General features: G+C 36.2%; 1 protein-coding gene across 1 annotated transcript in view; it reads right to left on the bottom strand.

Annotated features, from left to right (window-relative positions):
- The window catches only part of LOC132853607 (inactive N-acetylated-alpha-linked acidic dipeptidase-like protein 2), a 222,321-nt gene that overhangs the window by 28,154 nt on the left and 168,349 nt on the right, over nt 1–25,818 (bottom strand). Inside the window, exons 10-11 of the mRNA XM_060881485.1 lie at nt 21,525–21,668; nt 9,340–9,435 (exon numbers count right to left, since the gene is read on the bottom strand). Coding sequence (XP_060737468.1) covers nt 9,340–9,435; nt 21,525–21,668 — 240 coding nt within the window. The remainder of the gene's footprint in view (nt 1–9,339; nt 9,436–21,524; nt 21,669–25,818) is intronic.

The following is a 25,818-nucleotide window of genomic DNA, read 5'->3' as shown; positions in this document are numbered from 1 at the left end:
TTCTATTTTAGTTAAAACCCTGTTTTGTGTGTTACATTTTTAGTGATGTTTAGTTTCAAACTAACTCTCTTACTTAGTCACAATCAATTTCTAAATTCCCACTATGACCTAAAACCTACCGTTGCCTTTTTTATGCATCCTAGATTTGAATTTCATATATTTGGAAATATTTTCCAAATGTTAGCGTGACTTGAGGATGTAGGTCTTATGAGGCAGAACATACTTATACCCCATACAGTAAAATTAAAGACTACTATTAATAAGAAAACCAATCAGGAAGGAATTTTGTGCTTACTAAAAAACAGTGTGCAGGACTCAAGACAACTTAGTTGTTAACTTTCTACCTTCATCGCATCCTTGAGGTAGTGATTTCAAGGGCACTGTAACTATTAGCATCTAGCAACCAGAATTTAGCATGTATAATAAGTCTGATAGTCACACACATTTTAGCAAGGATGGGATGCCACTTCTTAATCCAGGAGTAGTTTTTAAATGCAGAAATGTGAAGCAAGTATTACATTGATTGCTATTTTCTAATCTCTGTTATTCTAGCCTTTCATTCTTCCATAAACAGTTCTAATTCCATTTAGACGTTTACTTTTTTATTGCGTTAACACATAAAATGGTTAAAATAAAATGTTTTCAAATTGAATTTGACAACTGGAGCTAAGCCAGAATGAAGTCTGGACATCACTGTCCCCAGAGCTTGTTCTGGCCATTAGTGTCATAATAGGGTTTGAATAAGCTTAACTCAAAACTACTATATACAGTATGTATAGATTGATTAATCATAGCAACAATGTGGCTTATCTGCCTTGTGCAATGTTCTTTCAGTAAAATATTACTTCTCTTATTCTATGGTTCCCAGTTTTAGTCATTCTGCCCCAATGGGACAGAGGCACATCTGCAGAACAGACCTCATACTGCAACTCGAGCTGACAGCAATGCCGGAGAGAATGAGCACAGCCAAGTCTGCCTCAGGTTGAAGAATCGACATGGCACTTTGCCTTGTGTGATTAAATCTCCTTCATGGACTTTGACACATTCCCAGCAGGAGAATAAGTGTTTAAGGTATTAATGAGTTGACCTCCCCCCAAGTAGCTCACCAAATTCTGTTCCACTGAAAGAGAGAGATACCAAGAACGAGAGATACATACAAGATTGATGGTGTGTCTTCTATTAAGGACAGATAGGCAAAGCAAACCACAACCTCTATCTCCAAGGTCTACCCGACTGCAGTATCTGTGTAACTTTTTTGTATAACCACCATTCCAGCATCTCAGTTTCTTTGCTTTATTCAAAGTCGGCTTGAAAACTTGACCTGGTATTCAGAAATCTATCTAAGTGCAAATGTAATTATTGTGAAACTATGTCCTTATCATTTTAGACTAATATTAGAGTAAAGGTTTTTTACACGAGATTCTTCTATATCCTAATGACAAGCTCATTTTATCCATATTAAACAACTGCAAGAATGCACAATATTTCAACCAATAAAAGGATAAAATAAAAATTTTATTCCAGAGGAAGTAGAAGTACCAAGTTAAATGTGATTCATGCTCCATTTTAAATAATTTCTGCACTCCTCCAAACAGTGGATGTGTTTCCATGCCTCTTAGCATTAGCACTAAAGTGTTGAACACATTTAACTTCACTCATCTAAATTCAGTTTTCATTTATTTGCGTAATGCTTTTAACAATGGATATTGTCACAAAACAGCTTTACAGAAATATCCAAATTCAGATAAAAATTTGAAAAGAAAAAATCCTTGAAGGAAACCAGACTGGATAATTTCTAAATTTATGATATATCTGAATTCGTTATTATCTGCTTTTTTTATTTTTGCGAGAGCCTCTTACAACAAAAGTATAATTTAATACATTCATAGTTTTGTATTGTTGTATCTTTGCTAATCCCGAGTTCCTAGTTTCTTTCCTTCACAGTACTGTCTGTACCACTAGCAGAAATGGGCTCTAAATGTGTTTACCTTGAGCCCAGCAATCTATTTAAGATATCTCAGGTCAGGTCAGGTCTTAATGGAAGCTAGTCTGTCAGTAACTGTGGCTGCCACTTGGATAAATCCACACTCGTTTGTCAACCATTAGTTTCTCAAACCTGTGAAGGTAGATTCACCAGAGAATCCAAGCTCACTTAATTCATCGTATGTTGTGTCACTGTATTATCACAGGGCAAAACAAATCAGTCACTCTGCTCTCCAGCTGTTCCTTTCAGTCTGACACTTTACCCCTCCACCTCCTCCAACACTGGTGTATATCCAATTCTTGACAGCAGCTCTTTGCTTCCTGATCTACCTGGCTGACTGATTGCTGGAAGGTTCATTAAAAAGCTCCTGTCAGTTTAAAATATATCAGCACATGTTCTAAAGCAGTGTTATAGTTTTATTTATTTATTTATTTATTATTATTATTTTTTTTTATCATTTTCTAGTTCTGCAAGCATGGAGGTTCTCCCATCTTTAACATGCACAGAAGAGTTCATTTTAGCAGCTTATTTTGTTTTTCTTTTAGTCTTAGGGCTTATGGTTACAAGGTTGTATATGCATGGTATGTTCTTGAGCCTTAGCGTAGTTAGTAATGTGAGACAAATGTAAAAATAGTTGGGTTTCACTGAATAATAAGAGCAACAAATAGGTTAGTTTTAAGAACTGGGTTTGGTGCAGCAGTGACTTTTTCTTACAAGCATTAGAAATACAAGGTGGCTGATACAATTTACAGCAAATATATTTTCTCTAGAAAGACCAGACAATTTTTTCTACTCTTCGGTTTTGGTAATTCTGTTCCCATTGTAGTTCATCAGCCTTAAGGTTATGAGATATGTATCCTGAGATGCTTTTATGGTCACCACAATTGTATAAAGTGAGTTTATACATTTTCTGTCAGCTTTGACCATTTTTATCTGCACTCTGTCATTAAGGCAGTTATGCCACACATAACCTCCACTCCCTGGATGTTTTTTGTTTTTCTTACCATTTTGCAAACACTCTAGGTAATGTAAACCAAAACGCAAATATTTCATTAAAAAGGAAAAAAAAAATAATAATTCCCATGTGAGTATATGCTAACAACAGTTTCCCTGTTCTCTCCTTTACATGTATGCCCACAATTTACACTGACTTACAACCCCATCTTTTTAAAACAGTATCATCAAGGACAGGAAATGAGCCAAAATACAAACTGTTAAACTTTCCTCCGATACCAAAAGCTTCAGTACCTGCTTTAGGACTATTCATCCCAGAGGTCCTGGTATGCACTACAGGGAGTGTAGTTGGTAGGAGTGATTGAGTGTGTATGTGCATGTTTTGTCATTGATATGATCGATGCCAGCCTACAGAGCAGTCTTAGGGGGAGCCAACTCAAACACACGTTGTACTCTATGAAGCAATGGTGCTGAGCTGACTGCTACCTCTTCCCAGCTGTGGCCCGAAAAGCCCGGTGAAAAATGAATGCAGAAACTGGAAAGTCTGGGTGAAAACTCCCCTGGCTCATACAGCCTGAAGAAAAGAGAAAGTGGCCTGTGGGTGAAGTCCTCAGAGACCTGGAGGAATGGGTAAGGCTGACTTTTATACAGCTCTAGCATCAGCTCAGGGAATTCATTTGTATCAGCATTGGGGCTGGGGAGCTGTACAGATTGCACGGATATTTCTCACTGATTTATCTTTATTTAACACAATGGCTTCGGGTGACTTATCTGGAATCTATTACGTAATGAAGTCTTAGTGTTTATTATTAGCCATTATCCCAGTTTCATCCCACATTAAGATACAAATGAGAGCTATTTTTTGCATATTACCACACAGCTAAAACTGCCTTTAGTAGATACTAAACTTCTACTACTAAGAACTACTTATGTTCTGTTTATGAAAGAAAGAAAGAAAGAAAGAAAGAAAGAAAGAAAGAAAGAAACAAAAAACATGTCTACATGTATACAAAAACCTACATGTAGGTCAAAGATTATGTCATTTTTCATAAGTGTAATCTATAACAGATTACTGGAACATTATCCAACTATAGGACTTTTCTCATTCAAATAATTTCAGATGTTGCATCCAGAAATTTCAAGGTGGTTGAACTTAGAAACAATGTTTGCCTGTAGCCTTAAAAACTTGAATAAACTCAACTTGAAGGTGACATGTTTCAACAAATAGTAGTCAAGATAATGGAGTACGTTAAGTAACATTTGTGTGGATTATTTTTTTTTTAACTAATTTTTTATTGAAATTATCTTTCTTTGCTTCTATACAGTAATTATAGTGTGGGGACTAAGAACGAACATCTCTAGATTTAAAAAGTTTACAGATTTTACGAAGTAAAAGAAATTTATTTTGCAGTCCAAAACATTTTTGTTCCTGAACTAAAACTCATCAACAGGACACATAAGGTCCACACATTTATAGACAGACTTGTTTTTGGAGTTATTGAAGTTTGGATTAAAGCCCTCCAATTCAAGTGACACGCAAACACAGATGGGTTGCGATTTTCAGCACTCTACTGAAATGGATTAGATCATGGATCTCCTTTCTACACTTTATGGATTCCTGGGGATCTCCAGACTCCACTTTGAGGACTACTGACTTACTGTAAGGGTATTGTTTATAGGCCTACTAGTTACAGTAGATGTGAGTATGGGACTGATTTTATTCCCACATCTACCTAGGGGAATTCTAAATAACCTGAAAGTTTGCCTGATTTCGTTTCCATTAATAGTTTTAAAAATGCTGTACCCAGAGCCTTAACCACTTCAGCAACCACTGCCCAAAACCACATCAACTCTGATCATGATAGAGCAGATATTAAGGATACTTGAAAGAATGCTGTAAGCATGTCATGCAAAATACAGGATGAACGCTTTAACCACTAAAAATCAGTGTAAGGTTATCCAAATAGAGGTCAAAGGTTTCTGCCTGAAAGCCAAAATTTTCCTGACTAATTTTATATCAGACTTGCGACGATAAAATCATCCATTTGCTTATACTGATTGAAAATGTCTGAGGAGTTTATTTTCATTCCTCTGGTGGCACAGAACATCAGTATACTGGTTAAAGAGTTGAAGTCGTGAATACAGACCTAGAAATAGTGAAGAATCTAGAATATTTAATATCCATGGTATTTAAAAGTTCCGTTGTCGTAATGTTTGTAGAATTTAATAAATGTTAACGTGGTTGATATACTATATATTATATCCAGCACTTAAAATTAAAATAATATTATAATGACAATGTAATGTATGTATACTGAATGTGTTTTTTGCTGATCATCGTCACCATTATATCTCATCGACCAGAAGTACAGGCAGAAACAAGTCATCCATTATGTTCTAACCATTATGTTCTAAGAAAGACTCATAATACTACCTTAGGAGCTACAGTGTGCAGGATTTTTTCTGAAGTAAAATGGAAGAAACACACATTTATTGAGTGTAGGAGAAGAAAATACTCTAAAACCTAATGTTCCTGAGCTGCTCTGAGTCACCTTGACAACTTAGTAAAAGAAATTCACAGTAATTACTGTTACTCTACAGGCACAAATTAGCAGAATAATTTAGACATGCGTGTCTAAAAAAATCACCAAAACCCGATCTTACGTCATTATGTCAGAAATAAATAAAGACAATGACCTGATTAAATGGCTAGCTCACTGCTGTTGGCTTTGTGCTGAGTTCTGATTTACAGAATGAGCACAGTTGGACTCTAGCGCCTGTGATGAGGGACAAAAACAGCACTGAAACTTCACTATAAACCACAGAATTGCTGATAAGCAGCTGGAAATCTTGCACCTTGAACAACAACAAAGACATATCTTACCTGATTTGGGTTTTTCAGCAAAAATGAAAGCTGGTTTTACTTTGCATGCTGATTGGAATAAGCCTTTAGAAATGTGGGTTTAAGCTCCTTAAAATGCAGTAGCATACAGTATGTTGTGTAGCCTTATAAACACTACTCAAGTTAAGGAGTAACATTTAAAATTTCATTTCAATTTCATTACATTTTTTGTAATAATTATTAATAAACAAACAACTTAGTAATCGAAACAAAAATACTTTCACACTTTATCGTTCAGAATTTTAAGTATTTACTCAGAACGTGCTCAGCTAGCAGTTAGCACACTGGTGCTCATGATAAAATGGATAAAACTTAACTGCCTTAGAAACAAGGGCCAGTTGATTTTGTTTTCTTCTAACGTTACATGACCCTCTTGAAAAAAGCTGACCAGTACTGACCACAAGTGGCAGAGCTTACCTTAAAGCCTAATAGCTAGTTGTTCTCGTGGGTAAACCTAGCTGCTATTTATGTTCCTTCAGGCAAACATCATCATTGGGGAAAAAACAACAATGGGAAGAGAAATGTAAAAAAAATATGGATCAATGCTCACTTTTGAACGTTAAAGACATACAGCATGGAAATATTTTTTTTTTTCCATTTTGTTATTCTTAAGGGAGATAACTGGCATTTGTTGGTGTAAATGTGCAAATCTGCACAAGGCACACTTGAGAATAAAGTAGGAATGAGCACAAAGCTATGTACTGAGCACATGGGAAACATGTTTATGCTTATGGTGCACCATAGCCATGTTAGAGCTATGAATCATGTGCATGTATTATTTCTAAAACATCGTCCTCCAGTGTGTACAGGATCCATGAGACTGCAGGCATGATTTTTTTCCTACATCAACAAAAACTTTGCATGCATTAACAAATTCCATCTTGTAACTCACCAGAGATACAAACCAGAGATATGCACACACAAATACACACACACACAGAAACACACACACATACACACACATACGCCTGTCCTGAAATGAAACATTGCTTATTATGAATAATTATGAATTATTGAATAGAGTCCACCTAATTATAAAATCTACACACTTCATATTTTCCAAACTTTATTTCAGCACGGTCATTTAAAATATAGAGCAATTCCAGTCAAAGTAAAAGTTTCTTTAACAAAATGCAGACTCTAAATCTGAGATAGCTTTTAGACAGATGTGCACTGTAAATCTTCTCTTGGTTGTTTGAATGTTTCATGAAATTTTTCTTTCTTTGCTCTTTCAGAGTGTCCCATTTGGTGAAGTCCCCCAGGACCTCTGGGCCTGGCTCAGAAACGCAACCCATCCTTTGTGTGTGTGTGTGCGTGTGTGTGTGCGCGTGTGTGTGTGTGTGTGTGTGTGTGTGTGTGTGTGTGTGTGTGCATCCTTGAGAACTCTCACTCCTCTCTCTGTTTTTATTCAGGAAAGTTTTTCAGACCTTCTGTGCTTGACACTTCCAGTTTTACTCCTTGAATTCCAAATCAAACTGAAGCCTGTTTCCACATATTGCCATGACAGAAAAGTTAGAAATTTGATTGAACAAAATAGTTCAGAAAGAAAATGAAACTAAATCGTACCTCTATTGTGGCCAATCACATTCATTTATGCAAATTAATTAACTGAAGGAAGCTCATCAGACTTTTTACAAACAAAAAAACAACAACTTAGTGCTAGTCAACATCAGACTTTTTACTTTTACAGACTTTCTACATTAGCTCAGAAAGTAGGGAACCTCACCGGTCTGATTAGTGAATTACAAAACAATGTTGAAATCTAACAGAATGTTGAAGAATGGATAAAAGAATGAAAATCAATTCCAACTCTCTTTTTCGTAATCAGAAACTAATCATTAATAAAGTGTTAAAAGGTGTTAAGTCGTTAGCATTCAGTCGTCAGTTTCTTATCGAAAACCTTTGTAATCAAAGAATCATGGTTATGCTAGAAACCAAAAGAAACTATATTGCCCATCAAGCCCAACGTCACATGTCAATGTCACATGTCCTAATCATTCAGACCTGTTCTAACTCTGTCACCCCTTATTTGCAAACCTAAATAAACCCTTGCATTTCAGCATCTATTTGTCAAGCTATTGTCGTTGTGTTGTATCTGTTGTGTGTGCCACAACCTCAACCACAGTACTTGGTTATTTCTTTTGTTTTCACAGTTTTGTGTTGTTTGTTCACTCTCTGCCTTGTTACAAGACACAAAAATGTAAGTCACTGTTTAAGACATGAATACTCTGAATTTTCCTACACTAAAACATAAAAATCTGTCAAGAGTTATAAATCAATCATTTTTATCCTGTCAGACTTTTAAGCGCATAATTTATTCGGTCTAAACATGCAAAAATAAAGACATATAAACATGTAAATATTTTGTTATTGTTAAAACACTGATTTTGAAAAATGGGCTGGCAGAGACCATTTTTTATCCAAGCAATCACTGTCTCTGGAGGCAAGAAGGTTGAGCAATGGATTTTAATAAAGTAATGCTGCACAAGCGGTCACAAGCCACGGGCTGGTTTTAGTGCTCTCACCACACCAACACACTAGGATATCATAAAGAAGTAAACAGGCACAGGTCAAAGGCAAAGTGAAATATAATAAATCACAGAGACGATGGCTTGGTAATATAAGATATTATTGCTAAGACTTCATGCTGAGCACAGAGACAAATAGCATATAAGAAAACAAAAATAATCAAACAAACAGTTCAGGGGAACACGGTCCGGTAACAGACCAATGATAGGACGGGGTAGAGACAGAACTAAAACAGAAACAAAAGCACAATGGTGTAATAAATGGGAGCCAAGACGAGGAATTCATGACAGTGTGTGAATATCTATGAAATTGTGACAAATGCTCATGTATAGTCTAAATTACAAATAAAACATCAGCTAAAACCTGGTTTCGAAGTTAAATCCTAGTTGTTGAGTTTATTTATGTACTGCTCGGAAGTGCCTTTTTTACTATGCACATTTATATGAAGAATGAATTATGCTCATCCATCACGATTGCTGTGTCTTGAAGAACACTGTTGTTTGCAGGGTATGTTAAAGTGAAGAAAAACAGCACACTGCCTTTAAGCTTCTTTTCTAAAGGGACGCATTTTGCTGTGTACTACTTTGAGAAACGTAGCAAAGGGAATGAAAAATAAGTCTTCAAAGGTGAGAAACAAAGTATTCAATATATTTAACCACAAGCAGCATCATTTAACACACCTGATCCAAAAATATGATGGTCTATTTAAGAGTCACAGTAGATCATCAACTTCTGGGGAATGCATTGCATTGAAATGAAGTTTGGGACATATTTCATAAACAGGAGAGATGTGAAAGTCTCAGTTTCATGAAGCAGTTGGGCAAATGGTTTTGTCAGGATGAACACACTACCTTTCCTTATATCACATTTAGCTTAATCTCTTCAAACTTCAATATCCATCATTCAAGATCTGACAAACAGATGAATAGTTAAAGATGTGCTCAACTTGTAATGCGATAGATGAACATACCTTTGCAACTGTCTCGTGAAGTCTGTAGGCGGGGTCCAAGGTCTCTGCTAACGACGACTCGAAGGGGAAAAAAGCCTCTGAGAGGAAGCGAGCACTCTAGATTCAAAAGATACACAGAAAACAAAGACATGAGCCATTTCAACCATGAGAAACAAAACATGTTTCTTGTAGCATTAACACATTAACCCTCAATATTCAATAGCATACACCCTTTCCTCGTTCAATGATGAGTCTAGAGCTTCTACAGCCAAAAGAGAGCTCATTATGAAATGTCCTTTCAATTTCAAGGGTCACAGCAGCAAAACAGATATGTGTATCAGTGGTCTGGATTCTAAAGGATCATGTAGCCTTGATAAATGTTTTCGTAATCTGAAGTGTAAACTATTGTATCGTTAAGAAATCATTAAGATACCTTCAGGAACCTAGTCAAGAATACATGCGTCTAAATAGAGCATACTGATTCCTGTAGCACGGCAAAAATATCAGACAGTGACAAACCAGAAGGCTAGGCACAAAAAGCAAAAACCACAACAATAACAAACAGGCTTGAGTTGAAAAGCTGAGCGCGCCTTAAAAAGCCAACAAAATGACAGCTCCTTTTTCCACTCCATCTGTCCCTTTATATCCTTTGTACTAGCCATGCAGAATAGCACAACAAAGGCAGATCCACATAGAAGATTAGAGGCATTAGATGCAGTGCCACATTGCCCACTCCACTCTTCACCTCCCTGAAGACCTGACCTTGATGTTTTGAAGCACAATGGCTTGCCAGAGTCTATTACTCAAGCATTTGTATGGAGCCATCTTGTATCAGTTGATACTACATGACCTCAGACAAACAAAAGGCATCGCAGGACATTTTCTATAATAACCCCTTTTACCTAATAATACTCTTCTGGTGGTCTGATGGTTCATAAAAGGTTATTTTGAACAAAGTGCATCTCCTTCACGGAGTTCGGTTACGAGAGTGCCAAAGCTGTGCTCTGTGCTGGGCAATTTAAATAAAACCCCATTACTTTTCTGAGATTTGAGAGCAGACTAAAGCTGTCAAGATGGCTTGTGAGAAAACGGTGTAATCTCCTGACCTAGTTGAAGTAAGCCTGAGAACGTGTTGATGTACCTCAGGGCTGTGTCTTCATCCAAGTATCAACCTTTAGCATTCAACTGATGAATTAGGCGAGCAAATATATAGCCATGAGGAACTTCTACAGGAATTTGTGGTAGATCCTGTTAACATTGTATCTACCTCCTAAATAATAAAAAGTTGATGGATACCAACATGAACAAAAGGGATATTACTTCCTAGTAGTGCAGCCAATGTAGACCATGGGCTCTGAACAGGGCAGCATATCTCTTCTGGGATTTTCAAAAAAGAATTAATAATTACTTTGTTGGTGTACATTATGATACGGAAAAATTTCTGCTTTTTCCAGCACTTTTTGGTTTAGACCCTGCATACAAACAGATTCACATACATATATGTAGCACCAAACATAGACAAATCAGAATCAGAATCAGAAAGAGCTTTACTGCTTAGAGTATGCATGTGCATACAAGGAATTTATTTTAGTGCCATAAAAAAAATAAAAAAATAAAAAAATAAAAAATTGAAAAATAAATAAATCGTATGTACAGTTGTGCTATAAATGGTAGAATGGAATCACTAATTGTCTGCTGTAAGCCTTCCTCATTGCACTGCTGCAGGTGCCCCAGTACAATGAAAAAGTGCTCCAATTTATTCTCTACATAATTAAGCGATGCATTATTTCTAGACTAACTACTGCATGGCCAACTCTGCAACAAGTAAATTAAGCGATTAAACAGTAGCACTAAATAGCTGGTTTTTAAACTAATGCCTAAACCAAATACCTTCAAGAAAAACAAAACAAACAAAAAAACAACAACTTAGTGCTAGTCAACTAAAGTGTACTTTTGGTGTTCACTCTGGTGGTAGTCTAAGGGGTCGGTCTTTACGATTTTATTACAAAACAAAAAACTAATTAAGGTATTAGTTCATTAAGGATGAAGTTGTGTTCCTTAAATACACTACACTGGACTAAACAACAGTACACTAATGTCACACTAAAAGATATAATAAGATTCAAAATACAGGAAATAATAGGAATGGTAGAGATGGGTACTTTTTTCTGAGATTGTAACCACACCTCCTCCAAAGTCTAATGACTCAGCAATAGACAGTACTAAAGCAGTGAAGCTAAAGATAAACAATGTTTAATTCTCTAGTACTGTAGCATTTTAGTATGTTTTAGTCAGATGAAAAGGGAATTGCACAGTAACTGGCAACAGCCAAATAGCTTATAAAATGGTTTTGCTCATGAGCATTCTTTTCTTTTGCAATATATCCTCGGAAATATGGAACAAACAAATCTGTGAAGCACTAAGGACAAAACATAGCTAAAATACAATAGTGCTAGCAAGACTGTATGCCGTGGCATGCCAGTACTCGCTAGAGGGCCAAGACGCCAGTTGGAGCTGCTGGTGGATGGCAGGAACATGGAGGAATAATCACAGTCTCCCCACCATGCCGAGTGGGACACACACTGTTTATGCAAGCTGCAAAATTAGACTTTAAATGGAGTAATCAGCGTGAGGCGATATATCAGGCTGCTCTAAAAAGTCTAGCTTTGAAGCATGGGACAGTGTGCCTGGAGCTGTTTAGCTCAACATCCTCTCCCAGCAACCAGAACTAATGTTCTGTTGTGGTAACAAGCTGTATGAATATTCAATCCACAATGAGACAGCGATAAGTGGAGATGCTAAACAGCACGCAAGGCCAGCAGAAGGGAATCATCTGCCATATCATGTAGCTATTACTAATTCCATCAGCCACACACCTCAAAAGAAAAGTGTTAATGCTTAAATAAGAAAGAAGAATAGAAAAATACAAATTATTTAACAAAAATATACTTTAAAGGTTGTTTAGAGCTAAAGCAAAAAAAAGGCTTCAGACATGTTTTAATGTTCCTTATGGCTATGTTGTAGCTGACATTTAGTGAGTATAGTTAGAATTTAAATGAAACTAAATAAAACAAAAACTGCCTGACTTAAAAACAGTTAGAACAAACAAACATCAAATATGCAAGAAAAAAAAACTTTACTGTGATTTATGTAATAGAACTCAGAGAACACACACGTTCAGACTGGGAAGACACAAAAGGATCATTTGCTAGAGCTGAGACAAACTGCTGAATAAACAATGAGGTTGGCCTCGTGATCATTTCTAAATCTGCTTTTTTTATGTAATTCAAAGAGACAATAAAGGCTCACATTTCTAAATGGGGTTTTTAATACCAACAGAATTTCAACTAAACCAAACATCGAAATCATTTATTATTCATCCGTATTCTCTAATCTCCCCAATAAATTGTTATTGACCTTATTTAACAAAAAATCCATTAAGTGTCTTGTGACCTGTTAAATAGTTATTGGTCTTTAGAAACCTGAAAGCTCACCATCAATTTTTAAAGTAGGTTGAGTCAAAACCAGTTATACTAAACAGAAAATTATCCCAAGCATGCTTAATGGATGGATTGCATGTCTAGGAGCTTGTACTAGACAAACCTAAGATTGACTCACTAACATTCAGATGTTTCTCAAGCTTTGAGTTCAGTCAGGTGTGTTATACTGCACTTAAGCTCTAACCACGGCAGATGTGTCTGATCCAAACAGACCTGTCCAAGTTAGTACAGTCAGGTAAATTAATACTTGCTTCCCACTCTTCTAGCCTCAACATCCAGTATCTGAACAGTCCAGAGACAGCCACAGATGGACTCAGGTGGGTAGCCATTCTGTTTGCTATTTTAGTCTCAGGCTTGAAAGATTGTGATCAATTAGACTGCGTGAGTTGTGTGTGTCTGTTGCATTGCCTCAGGGTTTCTTTGCTGAAGTAGACTTCAGAGGGGCTTTGTTGAATCCGACTGCACCCTACTGGATCAAGACACAACAGGGTACCAATACGTTAAGAAATCTATCAGTAAAAACTTTTAAACAATGCTGTTTTGTCCTCCATCTACTGCTACCTGCTGTGAGGTTGTAAATATCAATTTCTTACAAAAAAAAACCCAAAACAAAACAATTTGCAATACCTCACACTATATACATTAGATGTGGTTGTCTGGTCCTTTAAGAGATAGTCTGGAATGATAAATTTGATTCATTTTCTCAGTTATCCCAGATCATCTTGTGCTATGCTTTAACTGGCAGCCTGTCAAATGCAGAAAGTTATGTAGATACAGATCATGAGCTTCAGTTCACATCAAACATCAGAATGGGGAAATAATTGGATTGACCAACTGTTGATCTGTGATTTTCCTGCACAGCAGTCTGTAGGGTTCACACAGAATGCTGCATAAAACAAAAATAACCTCCAGTAAGCAGTATATATATGGTTTAGAATGCCTTGAAGTCAGAGTAGTATATCCAGATTGGTTCAAGTCCACAGTACCTCAACTAACCACTTTTTACAACTGAAATGAATAGAAAAGCATCTTGGGGTACACAGGTTCACAAAAGCTAGACTATAAAAGATTGGGGGAAAAAACAGTGCATTGCTGCAGCACAATTTTATTATGCTATAGTCTAGATAATAGATTGATTTAATTTTCTAGTACTGTAGCTTGACTTAATTTTTTTTGAAAGTGGACCACCAAAACTATGGTCCTGAGCATTTACTGGCCATTGGATGAAACTTTCCATGACTTGCATAGTTATGAAGCCTCTAACTGTGGCTATAATATGGTGATGACAGATTTAGTGATTACTTTGATGTGTTTACTGAAGAACTACTGAAAAGATATGAGTCATCCAGGTTTCTGATTTGATCTTTGGATCATAGCACCATTCTTATAGAATTAGAATTATCACTGGGTTTTAGGGTCAAGCTTGGTCGACTAGGCTTACTTTGAGGTATGCATTGGATGATTGAACAAAAAGTTGAATAAAAAATAAAGAGAATAATACGTGAAAAGCATAAAACTAAAAAAAAAAAAGAGTGCCACAGTGATCTCTAGTTCTTCTGAAGCCCATAACTTTTAAAGACAAACATGCCAAAATGATTAGCATCCGGCGTGTAGATCTTTCTCTGAGCAGATGTTGAGGGCAGGCTGGGTTCCAAGATTATACTGAGCAGATATTACCTCTGCCCAAACTAGGTTATTGGTTTATGACAGATCTCTGGCCAGCCAGGTCTTTTTTTCCGGTCCAAACATCTCCATCTATGATCCAGTTGCCCCCAAAATTCTGTTTTCAGGTTCAAGTGGATTAAAAGATTTAAACCTGCTTTTGAAGATTTTAACATTTAGAAAAAATTTTGACTATACTAATACTTATGAAGACTACACATATACTAATGAAGACTATCATAAGTAAATGAACAAAGAAGCAAACAAAGAAACAAAATAAAGACATATTCGGTGTTCGTCAATGTTAATAAAAAGACGATTTACATTTCTGTCTGGTGATGAGGCATTTTCAACCAAAACTCTCTCTGCTAAGCTGTGATACATGTTTAAATGCAATGAATATTACAAATTTCAAATGATACTTACGTATACAGTATTCTGCATAAATACCAGACTGTATGATATAACACTGTGTAGCACAAGGTTAAATAAACATAATATCAAGATGTTAAAATATCTAATTTACATCTGATTTTCAACACTGATTTTTAAAAGAATGTATTTACTTATATTTATAGAATAATCTTTCTTACCAGTTCTATGGCATGTGTTTATATTTCAAGTAGAACATTTTCTTCCTTACAGCATACAGCCTCAATTTATATCAGAAGAAATATTCTTGCAGATAATATTTTTAGTCTAATAGAAGATGTTGCATTGACTTGACAGACAAGTGAGTCATAAAATAAGAGACTAAACAAATTAAAGGGAGTTGATCACTTTTGTCATTGATTTCACTGATTATGAGACTGAAGTCAGTATTGAGCCAAGTTTATTAACTGATTCTCAACATAGCAAACGACAATTATTTTTCTTTCATGAAAGTCACAAAATGTATCAACAGAGTCCACGTGAACTGGATATGAAATTGTGTTAGTAATGATGATGGGCTGATAGCTGAAAGATGATGTGCTACATATAATAGACAATAAATTGGACTATGCAATTACAGTGAAAGGAGGAGGGATAGGTTGGCAGTCTAAAAATGATCTACTAGACTCCAGATATATATGGAATTTATTGTAAATAACCTATAAGATTGCCTGGAACAAATGAAGACTTTTACATATAAGTGCAAAGTTACTAATAATATGCAGTATTTTTCATCATATATTCTGTCTTGCAAAAGGATTTAATCTGAAACTTAGCAGATTTGTCTGAACAACAAATTATAGACACACATCTATACATTCTTCTTGTCATTATCTCTATTACAATCTCATGCTCTCATAGAGCATTTTAAATGTCAAAATTAAATATTGGTCAGCAATTATTTTATGGGAAAATCAAGAACTCCAAAATGCTGCTTGCGTAAGGATTCGACCCTAAAATGTCGAATCTAAAATCTAGATAAAATAATCTTGTCTTAATGAAGAACCAATTGACTTATAATTGGCCTTCACCTGTGAACTAATAAAATAGCTCCCATTTTCTGAACAGAAACACCTCAATTTGAGCTGTCATTTCAGACACTGTGAGTCTGACGAATTAAATAAAGACTAAAGAGCATTATTTCAAGGAAGTAACAGTTAAAATTATAGACTTTCATAAATTAGGAGTAGGGTAAAAAATATTATCTACGTAGTTGAACATTTCAGTATGCACTGCTAGATAAGGAACTGTGGTGTGAAGAGAACACAGACCATACCACAAACATTGCCATCCATTTTCAGAAATATGGTGGTGGTAGCATCATACACTGGAGGTGCATTTCATTGCCAGAATCTGGTCTTGTAATAATTTTAGAATAAGGTAGAATAGATGGAGCAAAATACAGGGTTACTGTACATTACAAGAGAACCTGATTGGAAGAAACTTCACCCACTTGCGAGTTTGTTGCAATGTTTGAAAATTGTTACCAACAAACAATGTTCAACTAAAATGAAGAACCTGGAGCAAATTTGGCAAGAACAATGGGGGAAAATAATCACTCCCAGTGTGTAAAACTGATAGGTACTTAATCCAACAGACCTACATCTGTTATTGTGCCAAATTATGCCAAGTCTGAAGAGTTTGAATACTTATGCAAGTAGATTTCATTTTTATTTTCTCTCTTTTTTAAAAGGTTCTGCTGCCAAATGAATGTTCTATGTAAGTACAATAAAACTGTACAGTAAAAGAAAGCACCATCCACTTATATAATATTAGCCTGTTCACATGTTACATTAATGCCACAATATGCTTTGATTGAACTTCCTCCTTAAACATATGAAAGTTCAAAGTACAAGCACATTTCTGTTTCTCATCTTATTCCAAATAATGATTGATGGATATATTTTATTATGCCTTTTCATTCTTAAGTTATTTAAAAAAAAAAACATGTTAGGTATGACAGTAAAATGAATAAAAACAGTGTTAGAAATTAAGGTCCTACACAAGAAGCTCACTTTTGTGATGCCAGATATGTCATGTGCTGTATATTTACATCCACAGCAATTATAACTTTTAGATCAAAAATTCAAAGGGGACACTTTGATGGATGACTGAACTGTACATTTATATTGTATAAAAAAGCATGGTGTATACTGATATGCCTTAAAAATATTATTAATATGCAATACTCTTCTGTGAAGAGAGGAATAAAAAAAAAAAAGACACCGACAAGACCAGAGCCAAGTGTAATGCATATTCACAACAGTTACATACATGTAATTACACTTTTGACTAGCGAATCTGCTAGACTGTCAAGAGAGGAAGAGTGTCCCACTAGACCTTAGCATGTACATTTTACACCCTAATCAGAAATGCGCCACAAAACAGGGTCACTTTGATCTGTGAGAGCCAGATGGCAGGATTTAGCTGTTGTTTTTATGGTCCATGCTCAACTGTCAATTTAGAGCAATTTACCAATGCAAGGGGCTGCCATATGATGCTAATTTGATTTGATTTGCATACACTGGAGGAGCATCTATGACCTCAAAACCTGAATGTCTTCCTAGTTCATGGCCAACAAACTCACACCTTCTCAGGTAAAATCTGGATGGGTTGAAAGATGCTCAAGTTCTTCTCTGCCTGAGAAGGTGGATTGCCATCTGGTGAGGGGGAGAGTTGGGAGCAAAAGTTAAACCATGCCAAGGAAGGCTGTCTCATATGACATGATGCATTAGTGTGGAGCTTGGAAGTGGGATGTGGGTTTTTAGCAACAAAAAAAATTCTGCACTAAAATAACATGGTAAATAAACATTCTACTGCTGAAACATTATATAATTATTCTGAGAGTATCTCATTTATTTAAACCAATGTTTACCTAAAACATTCAGAATTTCATTTTTTTAATCATTATTTTTATTAAACACTCTCTTACCCAACAATATCTTTGCAGGCAGACAGACAAGGACATGTCTGTGTTGTTTTATTCCTGAAGTTGAGATGTCAATATGTTATAGACAAGAAATCCTCATATTCATGATTTTGGTGTTTTGTCAGAATTTAGCACCAGAGACATCTGACAGATTTTTTAGAAAATGCCACAAATATACACTAACCTTCTACATTAATTTTCACCAGACCACAAAAGAATAAATCCATAAAAAAAGGTAGCATTGAACGCCTGGAAGCCAGTGTGTCATTTTGAATCCACTAGTTTAAAGTACAAAGGATCCTAGAGCTGTTTAATGCTGATGAGAGAAATAGAGGCTGAGAGTTCTGTTCCTGTACATAGCCAGTACCCTCTGTTCTAATGCAGCCTGATGGGTTGACTGCCAGGAAAAGGTTACTTTCACAGTTTAAGGCACACCAGTATAGCACAGCCTCTGCTTAGCCATGCATGTGTGCTGAATGAGACAGATGCACAAACCAGATCCTAGGAAATGTCACCACAACACACAAAGAATAAGAGAGCGGGAAAGAGATTTAACACACTGCATACTCCAGCAATTAAGGAACTTCTCATTCTCATTGTCTGCACAGTCTGTATATCTTAGAATAGATAATGAGTTTCCTGCAGGATTAAAAATTGATGTTTGAGATAGCAAATAAATACAAAAAAAAAGCACCATTTGAGCTTTTACACAACATCGTTAGAACATTTTTGTTTTTGGTAAAATATTGACTAATGTTCATATCAAATATCAGAATGGAGAATCTCTGTGATGTCTGTTACATTTACATTTACAGCATTTAGCAGTCTTACATTTTTATCTCATTTTTATACAACTGAGCAATTGAGGGTTAAGGGCCTTGCTCAGGGGCCCAGCAGTGGGAACCTGGTGGACGTAGGAATCGAACTCACAACCTTTCGATTGGTAACCCAACACCTTAGAAAACCACTAGGCTACCACATCCCCCTGTCTGTTGGTGCCATATGGGCTGGTTTGAGCATTTCAGACACATGCCAAAAAGCAATATCTCAAGAAGCATAAAACATCTACAAAATCAGAAGAACACATCAGGTTCCACTTCTGTCATCTAAGAACAAGACATGGAGGCTCTCATTAGCGCAGACGTACCCAAACCGGACAATAGAAAACTATTAAAAATTGTGATGTTTATTTTTACCCCAATCTGCCCAGTTTGGGTGAGCCTATGTCAATGACAGCCTCAGATTCCTGTTTGTGGCTGACAGGACTGGCTCCCAATGTCATTTTCAGCAGTTGTAGCCCATGCTCACCACGGTTGTACAAAGTGATTATATGAGTCACTTGAGAGAAACAAATGAGTAATGAATCTGCATCTGAAACTTTCCCCATTAAATAATGACAACTTTTGAACTTTAAATCCTAACATTAATTTCAACAGCTGAATACTTCCTGAAGGATTTGCTAACATTTCTTTGTTAGTTATGCATTCAAGAGGGCATTAAGTGAATAGGACATGAAATTACTATTCTTTGTGTCACTCAAAATTGGAGATAACACCTATTCTCAGTTCTCTGTATAGAACAAATGACTATGACCTTGTTAACATGGTGTTTCTTCATCGTTCCCACTCTCTAGCTCAGAACCACCATGTATGCCTCTACCTGTCATCTCACACTCCATCCATCGTTTCCACATAATTAAACCCTGTTATCTGGTCAAAGTGCCCCTTCATGTGTTCCTCTTTACTTCTGCATCATTGCCTGGCATTTAGGGAGGGCATGCTTGCTGCCTTCACAAGGTCCAGGGCCATTTTGTACAGAAGAAAGGCTTCATTAATGGCTATAGGTGCGGTAATTCTGTGCCCCCGGGTCATGTTTTAGATGTTTTGCTTATGGAGCGTTATCTATAATCTCACATTTGATGATGGACCACAGGTTCTCTATGGGGTTCAGATCAGGTGAACAAGGAGGCCATGTCATTAGTTTTTCTTCTTTTAGACCCTTTCTTGCCAGCCACGCTGTGGAGTACTTGGACGCGTGTGATGGAGCATTGTCCTGCATGAAAATCATGTTTTTCTTGAAGGATGCAGACTTCTTCCTGTACCACTGCTTGAAGAAGGTGTCTTCCAGAAACTGGCAGTAGGACTGGGAGTTGAGCTTGACCCCATCCTCAACCCGAAAAGGCCCCACAAGCTCATCTTTGATGATACCAGCCCAAACCAGTACTCCACCTCCACCTTGCTGGCGTCTCAGTCGGACTGGAGCTCTCTGCCCTTTACCGATCCAGCCACGAGCCCATCCATCTGGCCCATCAAGACTCACTCTCATTTCATCAGTCCATAAAACCTTAGAAAAATCAGTCTTCAGATATTTCTTGGCCCAGTCTTGACGTTTCAGCTTGTGTGTCTATGGCACATATCATCAGCTTGCAAATGCCGGCAACTGACCAAATTGTCATGTTATGTAACAAAGGTCCTTCTCAATGGCATATAAAACTGAAATTTGATGGACTAGGTACTTTTGATGTTTCTAAAAATAACATAGAAATAAATAAATAAATAAACTACTAAAGATTTAGGTTTAAAAACTCATATTCAGGTTGAAACTGGGAACTGTGAAAGGGAGGTGTAGGAGGGCAGATGTTTAACAAGTACACTAAATGTGCAGTGGACCGAAATGCTGTCACAAGCACACCTCTCGTGGAAAAAAAGAGCATATGGTGCCTTTCAAATTTACAAGGAACTGTGAATCACCTTGCAGAACATGTGCTTGTTCTTAGAAACAGTCATGGTTTTGGCATCATGAGGCAGTGCAGCTGTGTCACACAAAAGCTCAAAGCCAAATGTAATTTTAGAATCCTTTTTTGATGGATAACTTTATTAAATTATAGCTCTATAATAGGTGGAAGTTCTGCACACTCTCCTTTAGTGATGCAGTAATTAAATTCAGTGTTGTCTTGTAAATTGGGTGGCGATCAATCTCTTTCAAGGTTACTGGAGGAAAGATTGCCTAAAATACCTGTAAACATTCTGTATTCTGCATTCTCCTGATTCAGATAAAGCTTTCTCAGTATTTCTCTAAGTAGAGATACTGTACATTTAAGGAAAAAAAATAAATAAGCAGCAATGGACTTGTGTCTCTTTTAGCATGCTTTTCCATCTCAGGCAGAATTATTTTTTTTAACTCAAGCCCGGGATAAGCTCTGGAAACACCATAAGTCTGACCAGAAAAAATGCCTACTGAAGATAAATGAATATGAATAACTGATCAATTTTCCTACAGCAAATCAAATAGACACAGAGCCTTAATGAGGCATAAGCCATCACTGCTGCCAATTAAGCCATATTTAGTTTGTATAACAGACTTTTCACCTGTCAATTGCACCCTTAGGGATCATTCATAATCCACACATCATTGTAGAATGGATGAAATCTTCAAAACAATTCAGTGCTTTAGACTCTTAGTGAATTGAAAACTAGAGGAGTGGCCTTAACTGACCTTAGTGGTTATCTGACTATTTCAGAATAGATGGAATGATTTAATTTATACCATAATAGCTGGGCATTTAGCTTTTAACAACCGCTGCACTCTGTGTGTGCACGTGTTTGCCTCTGTGTGTGTGTGTGTGTGTGTGTGTGTGTGTGTGTGTGTGTGTGTGTGTGTGTGTGTGTGTGTGTGTGTTGTACCTCAACTGGATTGGCTGATGATGCAAACTCCACCAGTGGAGCAGCAAGCTGACTGGTGAAAAAGTCCATGACCACAGGAGACTGCAGAGAGCTGACGTTCAGGCCAGAGCAGCCTTCAGCATGAAGGCAACTTTTTAAGTGTTTCTAGAAGATAGAATATCCAGAATTAAGAAAACATACAATATGTGTCTATATAATTTTGAGTGAAGGATATTTTTGCTTATACCTGACAATTATTTAAAAGTCTTATCTGACAGATTAGCTGTCAAATCCACACCATGGTACCACTAGCACCCCAAAACAGACTATTATTCTATAATAGCATATCCCAAACTATTTATTCCTCTTACACCATAATAATTAACCAATAATGTCAATTTAACAAAAAGACTTCCAATCTAACACACCAATATGAATGAGTAAAACCCCACAATGTGACTGATTGTCCTTAATCAGGAAGTGATATAAGAAGAGGAAGTGATCATGGAACAGGAATTGGCAGGCAAGGTAGAACTAGAGTGAAGGTGTGACATGACACCATGACATGAGCTGAGGTTACATGTGTCATGCCTTTTTAACTGGTTATATTTCCATTTAAAAAATTCATTAGGTCATCGGATCAGAGAATTCAACAGTGCTGTGGTAAATATCTACTGTAGAATTTTCTAGAACAGCATTAACTAGGACTTTCACTAGGTTACTGCAGTGCTTTCTGGCTTGAATGTTAGTCAATTGATTTTCATGTCTTCTCATTAAAAAAAAAGAGTAGATAAAACTAGAGCTCGATGCTGTGAGTTACAGTACGGAGTGCTGCATCAGAGGTTATGGGAGCAGTTCAAATAAATCTTTTAAATTGAGAAAAAGCAGCTGCAGTTTAAAGATTAAGTATTCTGACTAAAGCCTTATTTATAAATACATTTACTGTAACACTCTGTGATGGAGTTTAAACGGATTAAGCGAAGACAAATGAGAGCGTTTTGTTGTTATTTTTCCACACCAGAACATTGAAATATACAGGAATATACACAATATATATTATAATACAATTACACCACAACACAATAATTAACTGTTATCAGCATACTACCAAGAAGAACAGTAATCATAGCAAGTAATAGTAATTTGATGCTTAGCCTTATTGGTGGAGTTTCCCGTGTTTTGTCATGTATGTGTTTCGTCTGCGTTTACAGATTTGCTCCCAAAAATATTCAGTTAGTTGGATTGAATACTCTAAATTTTCCACAAAATGTGTGAGAGAATGTACATGAATGTGTATGCATGGTGCCCTGCAATGGATTGGTGTCCCATTCAGAGTGTATTTCCTCAAAGCAGTTCCTTCGAGTGAATGAATGAATGAATGAATGTATAAATGATGGACATTTACGTATACTGTATACATCATTCCCAATTATTAATAAACTAATCAATGAAAGTATGCTTTAACTACCACTCACTTTACAGGAACTAAATCTGTAAAAACTTGAAACAGAACAGTATCGCCATTCAATTTCAAAAAAAAAAAAAAAATTAAAAGCCATAAACATAGAAATCCTTTTGACAAAACAGTCCAGTAAACTTGTTACTGTATACAGGTTCACCATTTCAGACAATCAGAGCCTAATCAGATATAATTTGCCCTTTATTTATTAGTTAATCTAAACATTTTATTGTCCAACCCATTTTAATTGCCAATTTATAATTTCTAAATAACATCACATGTTCAGCCTTATTGCTCAGTTCCTGTGCTGGAAGCATGAAACTGTAAAACGGTTTAGCTCTAGAGGCAAGGAAAGCTATTAAATTAAAAATTAACCATGAAAACAGCAGTGGTTTGAATGCTGGGGAGCCAGGAATTTAGACAATAGATGAGGGTGAGGACGAGGGAAAGTTTTCCTTGTACAGTATAGTGTATAAAAATCAGGACAGAATTATCAATATCAAATTGTAAGGATAATAAAGAAAGAGAAATTACGCATCCATGTTTTGTGTTTAATAAGAACCAGTGTATAAACAGCATGAAAAACAACCTAGCCCAAAAAAAACAAAACAAAAAAAAAAAACAGCTGGATATTCACTGAATCAAACTGTTATCTCATTCACTACACGTCAGTGAATAAAAAGACATTTCATTGTGGAAATAATTCATTCGCATAGAAGGTGACCTTTAGAAAGGAATTGAAATAGCACATGCATTTAAAAAGAGACAAAGGCAACCAAGATGTATGAACGCATCGAACGGTATTTGGGAAAAGAGACACAATCTGGCTTTATGCATAAAATAAAAAAAATTCTGAGCTGGGCAGGTGATGATGTGCTAAGGCCTGACAGCACACATTATATATTTGCTTAATACAACTGTTTTATTCAGAATTATTGTGGTAAACACTTACCCGCAGGAGTGCAGTATAAGCGGATATCTTGAAAGTGCTGCCCAATGCATCATAAAGACATTATCTGTACTGTCTGTTCGTGTTATAAAAACTAAACATTAGATTCAAACATATATTGCTTCAAAATGAAATCTATGGTGGAACTGCTAGTTTTAGTGGCTGTGAGGTTTCACACCACGTAACAATTTATGGCAGTATGTTTATCGTACGTTATTGGAAAGATAGTGTCAGACTCTTGATCAAGTTACTGTAGATATTAAGAGCCACTGAACTGCAATATATACAGACGTGGTTTTACTGATAGGCAAAACCAAATCTACAAGAGCATATATTAAGCATGTCAAGACAGTAAACGAGTGTGTGTTCTCAGAAGTGTAAGACAATTGTTGGTCAGCAAAGAGGCCCCTTAAAAAGAGAACCGTCAGTTTGTTAGTGAAAGGACTGTAAATCAGTAAAAGGATAATGAGTGTGGATGAATGTATTACAGGGCAAGGATGGCATTGTAGATTACACTTGAATGCCTCTTTCACATATTTACTAACATGGCAAACCTACTAACCGGTGAACATTACAGAAAACATAATGACTCAAGGAAAAGTGTTGTTACTATATTAATAAGTCACTTTAGTAAAACTAATCACTTAAGTAAGCAAGTTGCATGGTGAAAAACTACTCGAGTGATTATCACATTTTATGTTTACTTCGAAGCATTTAAAACTGAAATTAGCTATTGACATGCTAATCTCTCTCCACTGCCTGTTAAACGGTTGGCACATGCAGTGTAGACTTTTGGCAGGAATCCGTTTAAATGTAATTTGTTTTCAAAATGAAATTATATTAAAAATGTGCAGAAACTGTTATTATTTTTTCTTTCATTCTTTAATGGTGATTACAATACCATCAGTACATTCCCACTATAAAGGATATTTAGAACTCGCACACTTTATTATACGAACTTTATTTGAACTCGCAAACAAATACAGTGCTTGGTCCTCACTACACCATTCCTAAAATGTTAATAAATGGAAAAATAGAATAATATATAATAATATTTTTTACCGGAAATAATAGTAACTTTAAATATTAAACTTTCTTTAAAATGTGTTTGTTGGAATTGAAGTCATTTTGTACAAAGAGATGCACGGGACTGTCATCGTCCCACCGAAAAATTGGGTCGTTACTGAAAATGTCCTGTTTAGAGTAAAATATGCTACGAAAATAAAAAATTACATAAAGGTCACAAAAGAATAGACATAGTCTTAGAGGGATATGACATTCATCTCATGCATACTGTTTGCTAACTGGTTTGAAAAATGTTTAAACTTTAGACACATACAGTAGATGTGGAAAGGACACAGACAGAGAAAACTATGGACTGGTGCCAACCCATTGCAGGGTACAGTCATACATGCAAACACACACACACACACACACACACACACACACACACACACACACACACACACACACACACACACACACACTCCCATTCACAAACTACAGACAATTTAAAAATGTCTGCAATCAATCGGTCAACAATGCAGATCTGAGCAGTCAGTGAGGACTTGCAGAAACCCCTAAAGCACAGGGACAACATGCAAACTCCACACACAGGCCAGAGAATCAAACCAATAACCTCAGATGTATGAAACAAACTTGCTAACCAGTAAGCCACCATGTAGATGTCACATTTAGCTAAATCTCATTTCACAGACTTAACAAATGATGACAAGTCCTGTGTCAACGTGCCAATGGCTTTCTACATGTACTGTAGCTAAAAAAAGGCAGACTTGTTCTGCTTCAGCTAAAGGAAAAAGGAAAAAAAATGTTAAAAACATTTCTGTGTCCAATCAATGATAATTCAGCAAGAAGTATTCTCTAGTCTGTGAGTCATGTGCAGTATC

This window comes from Tachysurus vachellii, chromosome 1, assembly GCF_030014155.1.
Source record: "Tachysurus vachellii isolate PV-2020 chromosome 1, HZAU_Pvac_v1, whole genome shotgun sequence".
Classification (NCBI taxonomy): domain Eukaryota; kingdom Metazoa; phylum Chordata; class Actinopteri; order Siluriformes; family Bagridae; genus Tachysurus; species Tachysurus vachellii.
This window is presented reverse-complemented; position numbering and strand designations above follow the sequence as displayed.